Source organism: Rhinoderma darwinii, chromosome 11 (genome assembly GCF_050947455.1).
Source record: "Rhinoderma darwinii isolate aRhiDar2 chromosome 11, aRhiDar2.hap1, whole genome shotgun sequence".
NCBI classification, from domain to species: Eukaryota; Metazoa; Chordata; class Amphibia; order Anura; family Rhinodermatidae; genus Rhinoderma; species Rhinoderma darwinii.
In genome coordinates this window covers 13909098-13932484 of record NC_134697.1, presented here as the reverse complement: position 1 = coordinate 13932484, position 23387 = coordinate 13909098, and the positions used below count along the sequence as shown (strand labels likewise).

Below are 23387 nucleotides of genomic sequence, written 5' to 3'. Positions count from 1 at the left end.
TATTTAGGGAGGGACATTGAATTCATTATTGACATCCTTGAGAAAGCGCATTGTAGTGCATATGACCCGTTTTTTTACGCACGCGTGTTTAAAAAATGCGTCGTGTAAAAAAGAAGCATCAGGTCAATTCACAGGGAGTAAAACGTGCTTAATTTCCCTAGTCAGTGGGAGTCCTAATTACACGCCAAAAAAACCACACCAAAAACGCACACAAAACGCGTCAAATGCTTCAAACGCCCATATTTTAGAAAGCGCTTTACAAAAACGCTAGCATTTTTGACACGTGTACAAGTCATTTTTTTTTTTGTGCCGTGTGAACTGGCGGAGCTAAAACCCAGCAGCTGGGCCATGCCAGGGGGCACCGACTACCATCCTGCCGCAGCCGCTGCCTCTATTCACTCAATGAGCGCTGCGTAGGTCGAAATAGAGAAGTGGTAATAAGCGGCTTCTGCTTCTCTTCAGGGTCCATACACTAATAATGGTGTGTGGTCTATAATAGGTTAAAATAAATTCACAGTCTCGGCTATTTCATGGAAAATGAATGTTCATCTCCGATCGCTCATTCGGTCCCTGCAGCAGCCGATAGATCACAATAACCTCCGGAGAACATGGAGTTAATAAAACATACTGAAATTCTCCGATCTCGCAGATTATGGTTGGCGTTTGCATCGTTTCTGTGGGCTGTTACTACGGAAACAAAATTACAAGGTGTATATGAAATATTCGATTGTTAAAATAGAATCTAACATGTATGGCATCTGTGGTAACAAATATATAGCGCCCTAATTACAGCGTTCCGTACACCCGCTACCAATGGTATACAGGTCCCTGCAGGCCGCGGCTGCCGGAAAACCCTGCAAAGATCTGCTACTTTGAAAATTGCATAACTAAAACGTTTTATTATTATTTTTTTGTCTGTTTTACTTTCTCGCCATTTTCAAAATGTCGGCTTGCTGTCAGTGAATGGAAACATACTTGTTCATATCCAGTGGCTTAAAACCTGTTCAGATCTAATAATTCTAACAGCTGAGCGTTGGTTACAGTTGTATCCAGTCTAGCCAATCTTCCGTGAGGTAAACACTGTGGTTGATACATTCTACTCTGCACTGATACATTGTAGCAAACTATCAGGACTGGGGGGGGGGGGTTGCTGTTGCTGATGTGTTTTGCTTACAGAGGATTGTCTAGACTGGATACAATTGTAGCAAATTCTCAGTTGTGGGAAGTGTTAGGTCTGGACAGGTTTTCAGCCTCCTGAAAGTAAAAAGTGTTCCCATTCACAGACCGCAAGCAGAGATCTTGAAAATGGTGAAGAATTGAAATGCAAAGTACATTAGAAAGTTTAATATTTTGAAGTATAGTATAGTCTTTACTCAAAACAGAATCATTCACTTATTCAATAGTGCAGGAAGCTGAGATATGAGGGGTTGTTTGCATGGGTCCATTTACTATAGAGATGCAATAGCAATCCCTGTACAGTAGGAGGACCACAACCAACAACCCTTCATATCTCAGCTCCCTGGACCCCTGAAAATCTGCCATGGGGAGTAGGATGTGGTTGGTTTATGGCAGTCACTGCTGACTGTTTAGGTTACAAATAGAAACACTAAAATAACTAGTTCCCAGGGTGTATGTGGGCTGTCATGTGGATAGTTCTAACTTGTGCCCTAATTCAAGGAGGGCACAGAAGACCAGAGCTGTGATTGTAGGAGCAACATACGCAAGACAGTGTGGATTCCATTACAGCCCCAGTGGGGGCTGTCACCCAGCTTTCCCATACTCCAGAATGGCACATCTGAATGGTCACATAGTGATACATCACTCTGATGACACTGATTCATTGCAACAATGGCAGCCATACAGGATGTCTTCCATTTTTTCCCAGGAATAGATCTATAACCTTTTTTAGAAGAAGACGACTCGTAAGAGATTTAATTATATGCTAAAAACGTGACGACCCCTTTTGTACATGAGGACCCGCCTACGATCAGCTGATCACTGTGGATCTCTGGTGATCAGCTGTTACTACTGGTGGAGGATGCGGGTAGCCATATAGTTCTCCCACAGCGGCCACTAAAGGGGAAATATGGCATTACATGGTACCCACTTGTGTCACACTGCATCCTCTAGAGCGGGAGCTGGTCTCCACTCAATAAATAAAGGGGATCCCAAGTGGGGACCCCCTCGATGTTATCCATATGCCATAAAAAGCCTCTTGGGACAACCCCTTTAAATAACCACAATACCTCAGCTGTCCGGTATAACATGAAGGATATAAACATATTCGATGTATTAATAAGAAGACCTATCATTTAATCCTCTATCATAGGAGTTAATCAATTAAAATCCGCTGAGCCTGACAATTCCCTAATCATGTGCCCTTTTCGTGTTCGTATCTACCTGTCGCCATGGAAACACATCCGCGCTATCCCTGCCGCCGCTGTACAGTAATGTCTTAAAATGCTGTTATGACAATATCTGTTCCCCGGGCTCAGTCATCATAGAAATGCTCCATTTGAGCTCTAAAATCATGTGGGACACATTAGGGGGAACTGCGCAGCAGAGACGAGCGTGTGCGCGACAAGGGGCTTATTATAGCAACAGGCGCATCCACGAAGTACAATAACTGTCTGAGATGCATTCCAGCAGCAGGAGGGAAGTCGTCTTGGATTTGTCAGTATTGAAAAGCAGATTTGGGAGAAATCTAGATGTAGCAGTGCTAAATTTCTCTTAACTCTTAGGGTATGTTCACATGCGGCAGTTTTGTTACAGAAATGTCTGCGACTGTCCCATTCATCTGACTGTGTCTTGCAGAAATGTAGTCACGTGCTGCAGAAATAACCCCATTCGCTTGTATGGATTGGATTGATCAGTCGCAGAAAATTTCTGCAACGAATCTGCCGCGTGTGAACATACCCTTTAAGAGGCATCAACATTACTGCAGTGCATTTGGTTTACCTGATGTCCAATGGAAAGTCATAACTAACGCACAGGTGCCAACTCAGATCTGCCATATTTGTATGACGTACAAATGTAGCAGAGCTGAGTATGTTAGTTAACCCTTTGAGGTTTCATTGTTTGTGCTTTGATACCTGGATAATGTAGGTGGTATACTTACCATCCTATGCAAAACCATCGATTCCAGTTTGTAATACGTTGTGCCAGATAACAAACTCCGTTCAACTGCATCTGTGCTCTAAATAACAGAGTTGCTATAGTAATTTGTATGACATTCAGATGTAGCAGTGCTGAGTTTGTTATTTAACCATTTTTTGGCTGCATTTGTTTGTGCTAAACATAATGTAGTTGGTGTGTCTGCAGTCCTACGTAAAACAGTAGAGATGACACATTGCGATATTACAATGAGTTGCGACAGTTGACAAACTGAACTCTGCTATATCGGTACAATACAAGAAAGCTAGGGTAAAAGAGTTGCAATAGTGATTTGTATAGCATACTGATGTAGTAGCGTTGAGTTTGCCATTTAAACATTTGTGTCTGCAATGTTTTATGTAATGTAATGTAATGGGCAAACTAGGAATGCAAAATACAGATTCCACAATGAAATATTAGTGTGACAAAGTCAGCTCTGCTACACTTGTATTAGTTATTGAAGGGGTTTTGATTTTCTTACTTTATGTGGGACATTAAAACTTTTCTTAAAGGGGATTTATATTTTATGTAATAATTAAATGTTCTGCAAATTTCTTTCAATTCCTAATCATTTTAAAGATCTCTGCTTGCTGTCAGTGAAAGTTTCATTCAGTGTTTACATCCAGAGGCAAGGAACCTTTACAGACCTAATACTACTTACAGCTTAGGGTTCGTTACAATTGCATCCAATCTAGACAATCCGCTAAGCTAAATAGTCTGGACTTCAGGCTGATCTAACTTACCTGCAATGATACATTGTAACAAACTATCAGGACAAGAGAGAGTTGTGTGCTGATGATGTGTTTTTCTCGACTGGCTACATTGTAACAAACAAGCTATGAGAAGTATAAGGTCTGTAGGCAAAAAAGGCAAACGAGAGTTTGCACTCACTGACAACAAGCAGGGATCTTGAAAATGGTGAGGAATTGAAACATAAATTATATTCGAAAGTTTCAGAACTTTTCATTATACAATTTTGAGTTGTGAGCTGAGATGTCAGGGACTTAGGAGATATGTTTACAGACTCTGTATATAAAGTGTTCGCACACAGCAGTCCCATATTCTGCGCTGTACGGATGTGTACACCGTTATATGCAGCCGCCACAGTCCTGACATCTCATTTTAGGGACCACATTATAAGAACCTCTTTGATCCCAATCAGATACTTGTTGTCATTGAACTTACTGTATATTGGATGATGCTGAATGTTGATTTTTGGGATTTTGTTACTATGTACATTGTGATTACGAAGTATGGAATGATCTGGATGAGTGGCGCCATCTGCTGGATGAATGCAATATTTACATTAAACTTGTGTGCAAGTAAGAAATGTGCGGAATTATCCTCTTTTCGGGATTTCTCATCCATGTGGGAAAGCGAACACGTTGCCTTGGTCGATCCCCTTACCTGACTGCAGGGGGCAGGATTTTAGCACATACAGTATCTACCCCTGCACTAAATGCTGCTCTGTCCAGCAATGGTGATCAGTGATAGAGCTCTCCTGCTGTCACGCAGACATCCTTCTCAGGGCCAAAACCGGGGTGGGGTAAACTGGGATATTGCCTGAGGCCCCTGTTTTCTAATTAAGGTAAGGACCCAGTATTATTTAGCGTTGTATGGTGTTATTATTTGGGAGTTAAATTGTAGTATTATGTGTGTGCTATAAGGCAGTATTATCTGGGCTCTTAAAAGGGTTATCTGGGTTCTGAATATCCTTTCCCCCGGCGATCCAGGGCTGATGCTCCGGCGGCATTTCCGGCGATTATTGACATGCATGCGACAGCTGCAATACAATTCTTCAGCGTTGGATCTCCAGGGGAAAAGGATAGGTGAGTACTGCTAATTTTCTTAATTTATCTCATTTGCAGTCATAAAAAAAAATATTAAGATCCCGGATAAACCCTTTAAATTTTTTAAAAGCCCACATAATACTACCTTGTAGTACCCACATAATACTGCCTTATAGTACCCACATAATACTGCCTTATAGTACCCACATAATGCTGCCTTGTAGTACCCACATAATATGGCCTTATAGTACCCACATAATACTGCCTTATAGTACCCACATAATACTGCCTTATAGTACCCACATAATACCGCCTTATAGTACCCACATAATACTGCCTTATAGTACCCACATAATACTGCCTTGTAGTACCCACATAATACTGCCTTGTAGTACCCACATAATATGGCCTTATAGTACCCACATAATACTGCCTTATAGTACCCACATAATACGGCCTTGTAGTACCCACATAATACTGCCTTGTAGTACCCACATAATACGGCCTTGTAGTACCCACATAATACTGCCTTGTAGTACCCACATAATATGGCCTTGTAGTACCCACATAATACGGCCTTGTAGTACCCACATAATACTGCCTTATAGTACCCACATAATACTGCCTTGTAGTACCCACATAATACTACCTTATAGTACCCACATAATATGGCCTTATAGTACCCACATAATACGGCCTTGTAGTACCCACATAATACGGCCTTGTAGTACCCACATAATACGGCCTTGTAGTACCCACATAATACTGCCTTATAGTACCCACATAATACGGCCTTATAGTACCCACATAATACTACCTTATAGTACCCACATAATACTGCCTTGTAGTACCCACATAATACGGCCTTGTAGTACCCACATAATACGGCCTTGTAGTACCCACATAATACGGCCTTGTAGTACCCACATAATACGGCCTTGTAGTACCCACATAATACGGCCTTGTAGTACCCACATAATGCTGCCTTATAGTACCCACATAATGCTGCCTTATAGTACCCACATAATGCTGCCTTATAGTACCCACATAATGCCGCCTTATAGTACCCACATAATGCCGCCTTGTAGTACCCACATAATGCCGCCTTATAGTACCCACATAATGCCGCCTTATAGTACCCACATAATGCCGCCTTATAGTACCCACATAATACCGCCTTATAGTACCCACATAATGCCGCCTTATAGTACCCACATAATGCTGCCTTATAGTACCCACATAATACTGCCTTATAGTACCCACATAATACTGCCTTATAGTACCCACATAATACTGCCTTATAGTACCCACATAATACTGCCTTATAGTACCCACATAATACTGCCTTATAGTACCCACATAATACTGCCTTATAGTACCCACATAATACTGCCTTATAGTACCCACATAATACTGCCTTATAGTACCCACATAATACTGCCTTATAGTACCCACATAATGCCGCCTTATAGTACCCACATAATACTGCCTTATAGTACCCACATAATACTGCCTTATAGTACCCACATAATACTGCCTTATAGTACCCACATAATGCCGCCTTATAGTACCCACATAATACTGCCTTATAGTACCCACATAATACTGCCTTATAGTACCCTCTTTATACTGCCTTATAGTACCCTCTTTATACTGCCTTATAGTACCCTCATAATACTGCCTTATAGTACCCTCATAATACTGCCTTATAGTACCCTCATAATACTTCCTTATAGTACCCACATAATACTGCCTTATAGTACCCACATAATACTGCCTTATAGTACCCACATAATACTGCCTTATAGTACCCACATAATACTGCCTTATAGTACCCACATAATACTGCCTTATAGTACCCACATAATACTGCCTTATAGTACCCACATAATACTGCCTTATAGTACCCACATAATACTGCCTTATAGTACCCACATAATACTGCCTTATAGTACCCACATAATACTGCCTTATAGTACCCACATAATACTGCCTTATAGTACCCACATAATACTGCCTTATAGTACCCTCTTTATACTGCCTTATAGTACCCTCTTTATACTGCCTTATAGTACCCACATAATACTGCCTTATAGTACCCACATAATACTGCCTTATAGTACCCTCTTTATACTGCCTTATAGTACCCTCTTTATACTGCCTTATAGTACCCACATAATACTGCCTTATAGTACCCACATAATCCTGCCTTATAGTACCCACATAATACTGCCTTATAGTACCCACATAATACTGCCTTATAGTACCCTCTTTATACTGCACCCGGATAATCGCTTGCTGCTTATTATTTGAGCACTATATGGTGGTATTATGTGAGCTGTATATAGTAGTATTGTCTTTTCACTACATGGTGGTATGTCAGTATTATGTAGACTAAAATTATGAGGAGGAACTGGCCAGGGGGCTACTTAAATGCCACCAGAGGAGAAGTTACAGGAAACTGTTGATAAGCTGTTCATAAGGGCGGATTTACACGAGCGTGTGCATTTTTGCGCACGCAAAAAAACACGGCGTTTTGAGTGCGCAAAAGGCACTTACCTGCTCCGTGTGTCATCACATATGATGCGCGGCTGTGTGATTTTCACGCAGCCGCCATCATTATGACACTCTGTTTTAATGTTTGTAGCACGTGGTGCTTTTCTGTTTTCATTCATACTTTTGACTGCTGCATGCTTCCGTGTGCTGCACGTGATTTTCACACACCCATTGACTTCAATGGGTGTGTGATGCGCGATAAACGCAGAAATATAGGACATGTCGTGAGTTTTACGCAGCGGACTCACGATGCGCAAAAATCACTGACAGTCCGCACGGCCCCCTAGACTAACATAGGTCCGTGCGACACGCGTGAAAAGCACGCGCGTTGCACGGACGTATTACACGTTCGTGTAAATCCGCCCTTAGGCTGGATTCACACGAGCATGTTACTTCCGTAATGGACGGAACATATTTCAGCCGCAAGTCCCGGACCGAACACAGTGCAGGGAGCCGGGCTCCTAGCATCATAGTTATGTACGGCGCTAGGAGAGTCCCTGCCTCTCCGTGGAACTGCTGTCCCGTACTGAGAACATGTTTACAGTACGGGACAGTTGTCCTGCAGCGAGGCAGGGACTCCTAGCATCGTACATCACTATGATGCTAGGAGCCCGGCTCCCTGCAGTGTGTTCGGTCCGGGACTTGCGGCTGAAATACGTCCGTCCTTTACGGATGTAATGTGCTCGTGTGAATCCAGCCTTAGGCCTGATTTACACGAGCGTGTGCGTTTTGCGCGCGCAAAAAACGCTGCGTTTTGCGCGCGCAAAAGGCACTTGGCAGCTCCGTGTGTAATCCGTGTATGATGCGCGGCTGCGTGATTTTCGCGCAGCCGCCATCATAGAGATGAGGCTAGTCGACGCCCGTCACTGTCCAAGGTGCTGAAAGAGCTAACTGATCGGCAGTAACTCTTTCAGCACCCTCGACAGTGAATGCCGATCACAATATACACCAACCTGTGAATAAAAAAAGACTTTCATACTTACCAAGAACTTCCTGCTTCCCCCAGTCCGGGCTCCCGGCCGTTGCCTTGGTGACGCGTCCCTCTCTTGTCATCCGGCCCCACCTCCCAGGATGACGCCGCAGTCCATGAGACCGCTGCAGCCTGTGATTGGCTGCAGCCTGTGCTTGGCCTGTGATTGGCTGCAGCTGTCACTTGGACTGAACTGTCATCCCGGGAGGTCGGACCGGAGTTATCGGTAAGTCAGAACGTCTTTTTTTTTTTTACAGGTTCATGGATTTTCGGAGCGGAAGTCACTGTCCATGGTGCTGAACCAGTTTAACGCTTTCAGCACCGTGGACAGTGACTGTCTCCTGACGTCGCGTACCCGAACATTTTTTACCGGTTTCGGTCAAAACGAGTTTGGCCGAACCCGGTGAAGTTCGGTGCGCTCATCTCGAATTTGACACTCCGTTTGGATGTTTGTAAACAGAAAAGCATGTGGTGCTTTTCTGTTTACATTCAGGAGTTTGACAGCTCTTGCGCGAATCACGTAGTTCGCACGGAAGTGCTTCCGTGCGGCATGCGTGGTTTTCACGCACCCATTGACTTCAATGGGTGCGTGAGTGCGCGAAAAACGCACGATTATAGAACATGTCGTGAGTTTTTTTCTACGCACACGCGCTGAGCGCAATTCACGCATCGTCTAAACTGCCCCATTGACTAATATAGGTGCGTACGACATGCGTGCAAAGCACGCGCGTCGCACGCGCGTATAATACGTTCGTGTAAATGAGGCCTAAGAGTGAGCTGTGTGGCCATATGGAACAGGTATGACAGGGCACTGTGGGGTCTATTATGAGGGTGGCGCTATGTCCTAACAGGCAGGTTATGCATTGGCTATAATGCATTGAAAGAATAGATATTATTATTATTATTATTATTATTAGTATTATTATTATTATTATTATTATCTATAGTGTCCCCATAGTGGTAACAACTCATGTCATAGATGGGATTTATAAGGTAAAAACAATAATAATGGATAAAACGATTATAATCCTGCAGCACCATCTAGTGGTAAATGTTGATATAGCAGAGTGGAACTTCTCATTTAACTTTCTTTTCTGCACTGTGATAATGTAGATTTACCTGCAGTCCTATTGAAAACCACAAATAATCACTTGGAGATATCTCAGCATATCAGGCCAAAGGATAAACTTAACTCTGCTACATCTGGGTCTTATGAATGCTGTTCCCTCTATACTGTGCACTCTGGAAATTATAGAATTAAATATTCCAAAACCTACAGACAGGTGAAGCTGCTAGTAACTCATTAATTGCATTCAAATTTTGTATTAACTCCTACTATTCCAGAGCGCACAACTTGCCATTTTTAGGAAATGTAGCCAGAAAGCCCCTATCCAGTTCCCCTATAAAAGTTCCAGTATGTCCCATAACAATACCTCTATAAAAGTTCCAGGATACCCTCCTAACCGGTCTTGGTGGACTGCCTCCATAACAGTTCCCCTAAAAAAAAGTGCTAGGGAGCCCCCATAATGTGCCACTATGACAGTTCCCCCTATAAAGGTGTCAGGCTGCCCTCATAACAGTGCTAGGTAGAGAGCCTTCATAACAGTGCCCTCATAAATGTGACAGGGAGCTCCTATAACAGTGCTTCTATAAAAGAGTCATGGTAACCCCATAACAATGCCAAGTAGAGGGCCTCTATAACCGTGCCAGTTTCCCACATTATGGTGCTCCCCGTTAGTGCCCCTCAATAGTTACATTGGGCAGGATTGTTATATTCGGTTGTGTGGCGCTGGGCTGTAATAATATGTAGAGGACATAGATCAGATGAATGTGCGCTGTATCCAGATTATTATAATTCGTATGAAACAAGCGATCTGATTGGCCGCATCATTAACCTTTTTTTGCATTTTGCTGCACTTTCCTCTGTTGAAAAATGTTTGAGAAGTTCCTCAACTGCTGGAGCATCAGTCCCTGTAAGGACTGACTAAACTTCTTCTTGATTGATACATGGAGAAAAGTACTGGGACACTTCCACATTCCACCTACAGGAGCCTCTGTGACGTCCCATTCTAAACCCATAGACATTAATATAGAGTTGGTCCTTCCCTATGCAGTAAAATATCTTTCACTCTTCTGGGGTCTTTCTACAAGATTTTGGGGTGTCTGTGAGAATTTTTGCCTATTCATCCAGAAGAGCATTTGTGAGGTCAGACACTGATGTTGGGGGAGGGGGCCTGGCTTGTAATCCCTGTTCTAGTTTATCCCAAAGGTGTTGGATGGGGTTGAGGTCAGGGCTCTGTGCGGCCAGTCAAGTTCTTCCACACCAAACTCCCCCACCCAACCAACCATGTCTTTATGGACCTTGTGCACTGGGGCGCAGTCATGAGGAACAGAAAAGCGACGAACCTCAAAATGTCTTGGTATGCTGAAGCTTTAAGATTTCCCTTCACTGGAACTAAGCGGCTGACCCTAGAAAAACAACCCCATAGCATTATCCTCCTCCACCAAACTTTACAGCTGGCACAATGCAGTCAGGCGGGTAACATTCTCCTGGCATTCACCAAACCCAGACTTGTCCATCAGACCGCCAGGTAGAGAAGCGTTACTCCACAAAACACGTTTCCGCTGCTACAGAGTCCAGTGGCGGCGGCTTTACACCACCCCATCTGACGCTTGGCATTGTGCTTGGTGATGTGAGACTGGCATGCAGCTGCTCGGCCCTCATGTCATGAAGCTCCCGGGCACAGTTTTTGAGCGGTTGTTAATACCAGGGGAGGTCTGTACTCTGCAGTTATGGAGGCAGCAAAGAGTTGGTGACTTTTCTGCACTTGCAGGTGAAAACTGCTCCTGAATTTCAGATGTTTTTGCAAGTACTCGCGTTTTTCGCGGCGTCTTTTACGGACATTATTGGAGCTGTTTTTCAATGGAGTCAATGAAAAATGGCTCCAAAAACGGCCCAAAAACTGACATGCACTTTGACGCGGGCGTCTTTTTACGTGGCGTCTTTTGACAGTGACGCGTAAAATTACACCTCGTCTGAACAGAACATCGTAAGACCCATTGCAAGCAATGGGCAGATGTAATGGAGCCGTCTTTTCAGGCGTAATTCGAGGCGTAAAATGCCCGTATTACGTCTGAAAATAGGCCGTGTGAACATACCCTAAGAGGTCTGTCCTAATATCTTTGTACATTCAGGCTGAGTTCACACGGTGCTGTCAAAATGTGTTTTTTTTCTGCAACAGTAGTAGATGTTGGTGCAGTAGTAGTAGAAGACCCGGATGTTGGTGCAGTAGTAGTAGAAGACCCGGATGTTGGTGCAGTAGTAGTAGAAGACCCTGATGTTGGTGCAGTAGTAGTAGAAGACCCGGATGATGGTGCAGTAGTAGTAGAAGACCCGGATGTTGGTGCAGTAGTAGTAGAAGACCCTGATGTTGGTGCAGTAGTAGTAGTAGAAGTCCCTGATGTTGGTGCAGTAGTAGTAGAAGACCCGGATGTTGGTGCAGTAGTAGTAGTAGTAGAAGACCCTGATGTTGGTGCAGTAGTTGAAGACCCTGATGTTGGTGCAGTAGTAGTAGAAGACCCTGATGTTGGTGCAGTAGTAGTAGTAGAAGACTCTGATGTTGGTGCAGTAGTTGAAGACTCTGATGTTGGTGCAGTAGCAGTAGAAGACCCTGATGTTGGTGCAGTAGTAGTGGAAGACCCAGATGTGGGTGCAGTAGTAGTAGAAGACCCGGATGTTGGTGCAGTAGTAGTAGAAGACCCGGATGTTGGTGCAGTAGTAGTAGAAGACCCGGATGTTGGTGCAGTAGTAGTGGAAGACCCGGATGTTGGTGCAGTAGTAGAAGACCCTGATGTTGGTGCAGTAGTAGAAGACCCGGATGTTGGTGCAGTAGTAGTAGAAGACCCTGATGTTGGTGCAGTAGTAGAAGAAGACCCGGATGTTGGTGCAGTAGTAGTAGAAGACCATGATGTTGGTGCAGTAGAAGACCCTGATGTTGGTACAGTAGTTGAAGACCCTGATGTTGGTGCAGTAGTAGTAGAAGACCCTGATGTTGGTGCAGTAGTAGTAGTAGTAGAAGACCCGGATGTTGGTGCAGTAGTTGAAGACCCGGATGTTGGTGCAGTAGTAGTAGAAGACCCTGATGTTGGTGCAGTAGTAAAAGAAGACCCGGATGTTGGTGCAGTAGTAGTAGAAGACCCTGATGTTGGTGCAGTAGTAGTAGTGGAAGACCCAGATGTGGGTGCAGTAGTAGTAGAAGACCCGGATGTTGGTGCAGTAGTAGTAGAAGACCCGGATGTTGGTGCAGTAGTAGTAGAAGACCCGGATGTTGGTGCAGTAGTAGTGGAAGACCCGGATGTTGGTGCAGTAGTAGAAGACCCTGATGTTGGTGCAGTAGTAGTAGTAGAAGACCCTGATGTTGGTGCAGTAGTAGAAGAAGACCCGGATGTTGGTGCAGTAGTAGTAGAAGACCCTAATGTTGGTGCAGTAGTAGTAGAAGACCATGATGTTGGTGCAGTAGAAGACCCTGATGTTGGTACAGTAGTTGAAGACCCTGATGTTGGTGCAGTAGTAGTAGTAGAAGACCCTGATGTTGGTGCAGTAGTAGTAGTAGTAGAAGACCCGGATGTTGGTGCAGTAGTAGTAGTGGAAGACCCTGATGTTGATGCAGTAGTAGTAGAAGACCTGGATGTTGGTGCAGTAGTCCCGGATATTGATGCAGTAGTAGTAGTAGAAGAACCTGATGTTGGTGCAGTAGTAGTAGTAGAAGACCCTGATGTTGGTGAAGTAGTAGAAAAAGACCCGGATGTTGGTGCAGTAGTAGTAGAAGACTCTGATGTTGGTGCAGTAGTAGTAGAAGACCCTGATGTTGGTACAGTAGTAGTCCCTGATGTTGGTGCAGTAGTAGTAGAAGACCCTGATGTTGGTGCAGTAGTAGAAGACTCTGATGTTGGTGCAGTAGTAGTAGAAGACCCTGATGTTGGTGCAGTAGTAGTAGTGGAAGTCCCTGATGTTGGTGCAGTAGTAGTAGTAGAAGACCCTGATGTTGGTGCAGTAGTAGTAGAAGACGCGGATGTTGGTGCAGTAGTAGTAGTAGTAGTAGTAGTAGAAGACCCTGATGTTGGTGCAGTAGTAGTAGTAGAAGACCCTGATGTTGGTGCAGTAGTAGTTGAAGACCCTGATGTTGGTGCAGTAGTAGTAGAAGACCCTGATGTTGGTGCAGTAGTAGTAGAAGACGCGGATGTTGGTGCAGTAGTAGTAGTAGTAGTAGTAGAAGACCCTGATGTTGGTGCAGTAGTAGTAGCAGAAGACCCTAATCTTGGTGCAGTAGTAGAAAACCCTGATGTTGGTGCAGTAGTAGTAGAAGACCCTGATGTTGGTCCAGTAGTAGTAGTGGAAGACCCTGATGTTGGTGCAGTAGTAGTAGTAGTAGAAGACCCTGATGTTGGTGCAGTAGTAGTAGTAGTAGTAGTCGAAGACCCTGATGTTGGTACAGTAGTTGAAGACCCTGATGTTGGTACAGTAGTTGAAGACCCTGATGTTGGTACAGTAGTTGAAGACCCTGATGTTGGTACAGTAGTTGAAGACCCTGATGTTGGTACAGTAGTTGAAGACCCTGATGTTGGTACAGTAGTAGAAGACCCTGATGTTGGTGCAGTAGTAGTAGAAGACCCTGATGTTGGTGCAGTAGTAGTTGAAGACCCTGATTTTGGTGTAGTAGTAGTTGAAGACCCTGATTTTGGTGTAGTAGTAGTAGAAGACCCTGATGTTGGTGCAGTAGTAGTAGAAGACCCAGATGTTGGTACAGTAGTTGAAGACCCTGATGTTGGCGCAGTAGTAGTAGTAGTAGAAGACCCTGATGTTGGTACAGTAGTTGAAGACCCTGATGTTGGTACAGTAGTTGAAGACCCTGTTGTTGGTACAGTAGTTGAAGACCCTGATGTTGGTGCAGTAGTAGAAGACCCTGATGTTGGTGCAGTAGTAGTAGAAGACCCTGATGTTGGTGCAGTAGTTGAAGACCCTGATGTTGGTGCAGTAGTAGTAGAAGACCCTGATGTTGGTGCAGTAGTAGAAGAAGACCCGGTTGTTGGTGCAGTAGTAGTAGTAGAAGATCCGGATGTTGGTGCAGTAGTAGAAGACCCTGATGTTGGTGCAGTAGTAGAAGAAGACCCGGTTGTTGGTGCAGTAGTAGTAGTAGAAAACCCTGATGTTGGTGCAGTAGTCCCGGATATTGGTGCAGTAGTAGTAGAAGACGACCCGGATGTTGGTGTATTAGTAGTAGTAGTAGAAGAAGACCCGGATGTTGGTGTAGTAGTAGTAGAAGACCCGGATGTTGGTGCAGTAGTAGTAGAAGAAGACCCGGATGTTGGTGTAGTAGTAGTAGTAGTAGTAGAAGACCCGGACGTTGGTGTAGTAGTAGTAGAAGAAGACCCGGATGTTGGTGTAGTAGTAGTAGTAGAAGAAGACCCGGATGTTGGTGTAGTAGTAGTAGTAGTAGAAGACCCGGATGTTGGTGTAGTAGTAGTAGTAGTAGAAGAAGACCCAGATGTTGGTGTAGTAGTAGTAGTAGTAGTAGTAGAAGAAGACCCGGATGTTGGTGTAGTAGTAGTAGTAGAAGAAGACCCAGATGTTGGTGTAGTAGTAGTAGTAGTAGTAGAAGAAGACCCGGATGTTGGTGTAGTAGTAGTAGTAGAAGACCCGGATGTTGGTGTAGTAGTAGTAGAAGAAGACCCGGATGTTGGTGTAGTAGTAGTAGTAGTAGAAGAAGACCCGGATGTTGGTGTAGTAGTAGTAGTAGAAGAAGAAGACCCAGATGTTGGTGCAGTAGTAGTAGAAGACCCTGATGTTGGTGCAGTAGTAGTAGTGGAAGACCCTGATGTTGGTGCAGTAGTAGTAGTAGAAGACCCTGATGTTGGTGCAGTAGTAGAAGACCCTGATGTTGGTGCAGTAGTAGTAGTGGAAGACCCTGATGTTGGTGCAGTAGTAGTAGAAGACCCTGATGTTGGTGCAGTAGAAGACCCTGATGTTGGTGCAGTAGTAGTAGAAGACCCTGATGTTGGTGCAGTAGTAGTAGAGGACTCTGATGTTGGTGCAGTAGTAGAAGACCCGGATGTTGGTGCAGTAGTAGTAGAAGACCCTGATGTTGGTGCAGTAGTAGTAGTAGTAGAGGACTCTGATGTTGGTGCAGTAGTAGAAGACCCGGATGTTGGTGCAGTAGTAGAAGACCCTGATGTTGGTGCAGTTGTAGAAGACCCGGATGTTGGTGCAGTAGTAGAAGACCCTGATGTTGGTGCAGTAGTAGTAGTAAAAGACCCTGATGTTGGTGCAGTAGTAGTAGTAGTAGAAGACCCGGATGTTGGTGCAGTAGTAGAAGAAGACCCGGATGTTGGTGCAGTAGTAGTAGAAGACCCTGATGTTGGTGCAATAGTAGTAGAAGACCCTGATGTTGGTGAAGTAGTAGAAAAAGACCCGGATGTTGGTGCAGTAGTAGTAGAAGACTCTGATGTTGGTGCAGTAGTAGTAGAATACCCTGATGTTGGTACAGTAGTAGTCCCTGATGTTGGTGCAGTAGTAGTAGAAGACCCTGATGTTGGTGCAGTAGTAGAAGACTCTGATGTTGGTGCAGTAGTAGTAGAAGACCCTGATGTTGGTGCAGTAGTAGTAGTGGAAGTCCCTGATGTTGGTGCAGTAGTAGTAGTAGAAGACCCTGATGTTGGTGCAGTAGTAGTAGAAAACCCGGATGTTGGTGCAGTAGTAGTAGAAGACCCTGATGTTGGTGCAGTAGTAGTAGAAGACCCTGATGTTGGTGCAGTAGTAGTAGAGGACTCTGATGTTGGTGCAGTAGTATTAGAAGACCCTGATGTTGGTGCAGTAGTAGTTGAAGACCCTGATGTTGGTGCAGTAGTAGTAGAAGACCCTAATCTTGGTGCAGTAGTAGAAAACCCTGATGTTGGTGCAGTAGTAGTAGAAGACCCTGATGTTGGTCCAGTAGTAGTAGTGGAAGACCCTGATGTTGGTGCGGATGTTGGTGCAGTAGTAGTAGTAGAAGAAGACCCTGATGTTGGTGCAGTAGTCCCGGATATTGGTGCAGTAGTAGTAGAAGAAGACCCGGATGTTGGTGTAGTAGTAGTAGAAGAAGACCCGGATGTTGGTGTAGTAGTAGTAGTAGTAGTAGAAGACCCGGATGTTGGTGCAGTAGTAGTAGAAGAAGACCCGGATGTTGGTGTAGTAGTAGTAGTAGTAGTAGTAGAAGAAGAAGACCCGGATGTTGGTGTAGTAGTAGTAGTAGTAGAAGACTCTGATGTTGGTGTAGTAGTAGTAGTAGAAGACCATGATGTTGGTGCAGTAGTAGTAGAAGAAGACCCGGATGTTGGTGTAGTAGTAGAAGACCCGGATGTTGGTGTCGTAGTAGTAGTAGTAGTAGTAGAAGAAGACCCGGATGTTGGTGTAGTAGTAGTAGAAGAAGACCCGGATGTTGGTGCAGTAGTAGTAGAAGAAGACCCAGATGTTGGTGTAGTAGTAGAAGAAGAAGACCCGGATGTTGGTGTAGTAGTAGTAGAAGTCCCTGATGTTGGTGCAGTAGTAGTAGTAGAAGACCCTGATGTTGGTGCAGTAGTAGTAGAAGACCCGGATGTTGGTGCAGTAGTAGTAGAAGACCCTGATGTTGGTGCAGTAGTAGTAGAAGACCCTGATGTTGGTGCAGTAGTAGTAGAAGACCCTAATCTTGGTGCAGTAGTAGAAAACCCTGATGTTGGTGCAGTAGTAGTAGAAGACCCTGATGTTGGTCCAGTAGTAGTAGTAGTGGAAGACCCTGGTGTTGGTGCGGATGTTGGTGCAGTAGTAGTAGAAGAAGACCCTGATGTTGGTGCAGTAGTCCCGGATATTGGTGCAGTAGTAGTAGAAGAAGACCCGGATGTTGGTGTAGTAGTAGAAGAAGACCCGGATGTTGGTGTAGTAGTAGTAGAAGACCCGGATGTTGGTGCAGTAGTAGTAGAAGAAGACCCGGATGTTGGTGTAGTAGGAGTAGTAGTAGTAGAAGAAGACCCGGATGTTGGTGTAGTAGTAGAAGAAGAAGACCCGGATGTTGGTGTAGTAGTAGTAGTAGAAGACCATGATGTTGGTGCAGTAGTAGTAGTAGTAGTAGAAGACCCGGATGTTGGTGTAGTAGTAGTAGTAGTAGAAGAAGACCCGGATGTTGGTGTAGTAGTAGTAGTAGAAGAAGACCCGGATGTTGGTGTAGTAGTAGTAGAAGAAGACCCAGATGTTGGTGTAGTAGTAGTAGAAGAAGAAGACCCGGATGTTGGTGTAGTAGTAGTAGTAGTAGTAGAAGACCCGGATGTTGGTGTAGTAGTAGTAGTAGAAGAAGACCCGGATGTTGGTGTAGTAGTAGTAGTAGAAGAAGACCCGGATGTTGGTGTAGTAGTAGAAGAAGACACAGATGTTGGTGTAGTAGTAGTAGTAGTAGTAGTAGAAGACCCAGATGTTGGTGTAGTAGTAGTAGTAGTAGAAGAAGACCCAGATGTTGGTGTAGTAGTAGTAGAAGAAGACCCAGATGTTGGTGTAGTAGTAGTAGAAGAAGACCCGGATGTTGGTGTAGTAGTAGTAGTAGTAGTAGTAGTAGTAGAAGAAGACCCAGATGTTGGTGTAGTAGTAGTAGTAGTAGTAGTAGTAGTAGTAGTAGTAGAAGAAGACCCAGATGTTGGTGTAGTAGTAGTAGTAGTAGAAGAAGACCCAGATGTTGGTGTAGTAGTAGTAGTAGAAGAAGACCCGGATGTTGGTGTAGTAGTAGTAGTAGTAGAAGAAGACCCAGATGTTGGTGTAGTAGTAGTAGAAGAAGACCCAGATGTTGGTGTAGTAGTAGTAGTAGTAGAAGAAGACCCAGATGTTGGTGTAGTAGTAGACTGTGATTGTTTGAAGATCCTGAGGGTCTAAAGTACTCGACTGGTAGATATGGAAGGACACATTTCCATCTACATTCTACATTTTATATGCGTATTTATCCTGTATAATAATCGTGAGTCACTCCCCATGATTTTTATTTAGGGAATTAATATAAAGGAACACATTATACCTCTCGTCAGACCAACCCTAACAGGACGGACTATACCGCAGGTACGATGAAATATTAAATGTTCCTGACTTGCTCCTGCAATAGTTAATCAGAGGTACAAGGGACTATATACATACCGATCCTACACCTACGTCCTCCACGCCACCATATGACCTGCTCCCTCATGGAAGACTAATGATCATCTTTAGGGCGGATTTACACGAACGCGATATATGTCCGTGCAATGCGCGTGATCTTCACGCGCCTCGCACGGACCTATGCTAGTCTATGGGGCAGTGCAGACAGTCCGTGATTTTTACGCAGCGTGAGTCCGCTGCGTGAAACGCACGACATGTCCTATATTTCTGAGTTTTTCGCGCACCCATTGAAGTCAATGGGTGGGTGAAAATCACGCGCACCATACAGAAGCACCTCCGTGGGACGCGCGTTATTCGCGCAACAGCAGTCAAAAGTATGAATGAAAACAGAAAAGCATCACGTGCTACAAACATACAAACAGAGTGTCATAATGATGTCCAGGGCCGCCATCAGGAATTTCAGGGCCCCATACAGCTAAATTTTCTGGGCCCCCCTTTTACTGCTCGCGGGAAAAAGATGCCGACGCCTCCCATTGAAATCAATGGGAGGCATTTTCGGGCTGTTTTTGACGAGTTTTGCGACGCGGTACAGCCCCCCCTGTAGGTAACGCCGTACAGCCCCCCCTGTAGGTAACGCCGTACAGCCCCCCCTGTAGGTAACGCTATACAGCCCCAACCCCCCCAAAAATCTGACCTACAGTGTGTCCTACAAAAGACATGTATCCCCTCTCCACAGGATCTCCACAGGACATGTATCCCCTCTCCACAGGACATGTATCCCCTCTCCACAGGACATGTATCCCCCTCTCCACAGGACATGTATCCCCTCTCCACAGGACATGTATCCCCCTCTCCACAGGACATGTATCCCCTCTCCACAGGACATGTATCCCCCTCTCCACAGGACTCGTCGATGTAGCTACTTACCTGCAAACGCCGATGCTGCTGCAGAATCATCTGTAGCCTCTGGTGCCGATGTGTCCTCGCTCGTCTGACACGATGCAGGACCTGTGAGTGACGACACAGCGTGATCTCTGGAGAACACGGCTGTGTCTGCACTGCCAGAAGCTGGGCGTTCTGAAGAGAAGTGGATGATACTTCTCGTCAGAACGCCCAGCTAGTGAAAGAAGTAAAAACGCCCCGATGTACGCACATAATACACACCCACTTGGACTTTTACTTTTAAACACGCCCACTTGGACTTTTGCAAGCCTCATTTGCATAAATACAAAAATGGTCATAACTTGGCCAAAAATGCTCGTTTTTTAAAAATAAAAACGTTACTGTAATCTACATTGCAGCGCCGATCTGCTGCAATAGCAGATAGGGGTTGCAAAATCTGGTGACAGAGCCTCTTTAAGTGAGGCTGAGGAGTTGGCTCCCCTCCCCCTCCCTGTTACAGGGGTGAGTCATTTAGGCAGGGGGGGGGGGGCGGGCTTAGTTTATGGGAAGGGGTTATATAAGGGGCTGCTTACCTGTAGTGCGGCCTCTTTGTCAGAAATTTTCCCTCCCTCCCTTAGCTATGGTTAATTTAAAGGTAGGAGTTAGTTGGTGTGTGGTGGAATGTGTATGTAACTTTAAGGGTATGTTCACACGAGGGTGTCCGTTACGGCTGAAATTACGGGGATGTTTCAGCCTGAAAACATCCCCGTAATTTCAGCCGTAACGGCATGTGCAGGCGCTTGAACGCCGCGTCCATTACGGACGTAATTGGCGCTGCTATTCATTGGAGTGAATGAATAACGGCTCCAATTACGGCCAAAGAAGTGACAGGGGTGTAAGAAGTGACAGTGACACGGGTGTAAATTACGCCTCGTGTGAACAGACAAACGTCTGCCCATTGCTTTCAATGGGCATATGTTTGTCAGCGCTATTGAGGCGCTATTTTCGCACGTAATTCGGGGCAAAACCGCCCGAATTACGTCCGTAAATAGGCCGTGTGAACATACCCTAAAGAAAAAAAGGCATCTAAAGAGGCCTTAATATTTACGGTTATTTGGATGGAGATAAAAAAAAAAAAAAACATTTTGAAAATTAAAAAAATAAATAAAATAAATACATAAATAATGAACAATAAAAAAAAAGAAAAATAAAAAAAAAAAGAGAAGGAGGAAACAATGTGTTTCACATGGTTCTCAAGGCGGTGGTTATTGGTTTGTTTTGGACAATGATGCATGGGTGAGATATGTGGTATTAGGGTCTGTTCACACGCCGAGCCAAAAACGTCTGAAAATACGGAGCTGTTTTCAATGGAAAACAGCACCTGATTTTCAAACGTTTTTTGAGCAACTCCTGTTTTTCGCGGCGTTTTTGTGCCGTTTTTTCAGCCGTTTTTGGAGCTGTTTTCATTGGAGTCTATGAGAAAACTGCTCCAAAAACGTCCCAAGAAGTGACCTGCACTTCTTTTGACGAGGCTGTATTTTTACGCGTTGTCGTTTGACAGCTGTCAAACGACGACGCGTAAATAACAGGTCGTCGGCACAATACGTTGGCAAACCCATTCAAATGAATGGGCAGATGTTTGCATTGTAGCCTTATTTTCAGGCGTAAATCGAGGCATAATACGCCTCGTTTACGCCTGAAAATAGGTCGTGTGAACCCAGCCTTAGGGGGGATTCACACGAGCGTGTATTCGGTCCGTGCGGGCCGCGTGGTTTTCACGCGGCACGCATGGACCAATACAAGTCTATGGGGCAGTACAGACAGTCCGTGCTTTTTGCGCAGCGTTTGTCTGCTGCGCAAAAAGCGCGACAGGTTCAATAACTCTGCGTATTTCGCGCATCACGCACCCATTGAAGTCAATGGGTGCGTGAAAATCACGCGCACCACACGGAAGCACTTCCGTGGGACGAGCGTGATTCGCGCAACAGCAGTGAAAAGGATGAATGAAAACCGAAAAGCACCACGTGCTTTTCTGTTTCCGAACATCCAAACGGAGTGTCTTTGCGATGAGCGAAGCCGGACAAGCGTACCGAACTTCACCGGGTTCGGCCAAACTCGTTTTGGCCGATCCCGGCAAAAAAATTATCGGTACGCGACGTCAGGAGATAGTCACTGTCCATGGTGCTGAAAGAGTTAAACTGTTTCAGCACCATGGACAGTGACTTGCGATCCCAAAATACATTAACCTGTAAAAAAAAAACGAAGTTCTAACTTACCGATTACTCCTGTCTCCTTCCTGCAGTCCGACCTCCCGGGATGACACTTCAGTTCAAGTGACAGCTCCAGCCAATCACAGGCCAAGCACAGGCTGCAGCCAATCACAGGCTGCAGCGGTCACTTGGACTGCTGCGTCATCCAGGGAGGTGGGGCCCGATGTCAAGAGAGGCGCGTCACCAAGGACGCGTCACCAAGGACGCGTCACCAAGGCAACGGCCGGGAAGTTCTCGGTAAGTAGGAACTTTATCTTTTTTTTTTACAGGTTTTTCGCTGTTGTGTTCGGCATTCACTGTCGAGGGTGCTGAAAGATTTAGCTCTTTCAGCACCTTGGACAGTGACGGGCGTTGACAAGCCTCATCTCTATGATGCCGGCTGCGCGAAAATCACGCAGCCGCGCATCAGACACGCATGACACACGCAGCTGTCAAATGGTTTTTGCGCTCGCAAAACGCTGCGTTGTTTGCGCGCGCAAAAACGCAACGTTCGTGTGAATCTCCCCTTAGGGTGTTATGTCACAGCGGGCGGTAGTAGAAGGGGGTTTACCTACATGTCCTTGGTTGGGCAGGCATACAGGTTGTTATTGACCTATGTTAAGGTCATTGCGTTTTTATATTTGGTAAATTTGTTATTTACATTTATTGTGTTAATAAAGCTGTGGCCGACCCCACTTTAAAAGAGTTACGTGTCGGTGTGATGTTAATTTTATTATGGGGAGGGGAGACTTATGGGTTAAATGTTGCTATATGCATACAGTCAAAAGAAACCAAGTAGAGACACCAGAACTGATCTCGTAATAACTTCTGAATCTATGTATGGACAAGCAAAATATCTTCTTTGAGGTTTATTAGGCCCTGTTCACACAGAGGTTTTTGCCGCAGCAAAAAAACAGCTGAAATGGACTCCCACCCGCCCCCCCCCCCCACTCTCCTGACTACGGACTCATGTTCTTCAATGGGGCCATTCACACGACCGTTGTTTCAATGGAGCCTGTGAAAGGTATGTGAAAAAATACAACATGTCCTATTTACCGGTGTGTCACGCATCCCTCCATAGACTCTGGGAGATCCGTGACAACGCGTCCCGCACGGGTGCATCTCGGACGTGAAAAACTGCAGTTTTACGCTAGTCTGAAAGTAGCCTTAGGCCTTATTCACATGAACGTGTCCATTTTGCGCGCATAAAAAACGCCGCGTTTTATTTGTTTCAGTTCCGTGCGACATCCGTGCACGGTGCGTGTCAGTGTTTTTTTACGCGCATATGTCACGCGTTTTTTACGTCCGCAAAAAAAAGTGAAGGTGTTTTTTTTTTTTCCTCATCATTTCTTTAGCAACTGATGACGTCTGTGTGCCGCGCTTGATTTTCACGCACCCATCGACTTCAATGGGTGCGTGATGCACGAAAAAACACACGAGTACAGGACATGCAGTGAGTTTTACGCAGCGGACACACGCCGCGCGAAAAACACGGAATGTCTGAATGGCCCCATTGAATTGCATAGGTCCGTGTGACGCGCGTAAAACACGGACGTGAAATACGCTCGGGTGAATAAGGCCTCGGGGTCAGATTACCGCGTTGTCGGCACCATCAAAGATTTGTCCTTGTTTGAACTTTA

At 45.0% G+C, this 23387-nt stretch overlaps 2 protein-coding genes across 3 annotated transcripts in view; one reads left to right on the top strand and one right to left on the bottom strand.

Moving 5' to 3' along the window:
- Positions 1-23387, top strand: part of KCNIP2 (potassium voltage-gated channel interacting protein 2) — a 344365-nt gene that overhangs the window by 111264 nt on the left and 209714 nt on the right. The gene's annotated exons all lie outside the window — the stretch shown is intronic.
- Positions 3971-23147, bottom strand: LOC142663841 (uncharacterized). The gene is made up of 10 exons (XM_075842671.1): positions 23144-23147; positions 16730-17126; positions 16189-16390; positions 15655-16077; positions 15256-15324; positions 14245-14640; positions 13418-13476; positions 13224-13336; positions 12083-12995; positions 3971-4061 (listed from the first exon to the last, which is right to left on the bottom strand). The coding sequence occupies exons 1-10, from the start codon at positions 23145-23147 to the stop codon at positions 3971-3973; spliced, it is 2667 nt and encodes an 888-aa protein (XP_075698786.1).

Bases quoted from the DNA above. Each gene is read 5' to 3' on its own strand.
- LOC142663841 (XM_075842671.1), bottom strand. The intron at 16,391-16,729 runs GTCTTCTTCTTC...TACTGCACCAAG, and splicing joins ACTACTACACCAACATCCGG to ATTAGGGTCTTCTACTACTA. The intron at 14,641-15,255 runs ACTACACCAACA...GCACCAACAACC, and splicing joins CTTCTTCTTCTACTACTACT to GGGTCTTCTTCTACTACTGC.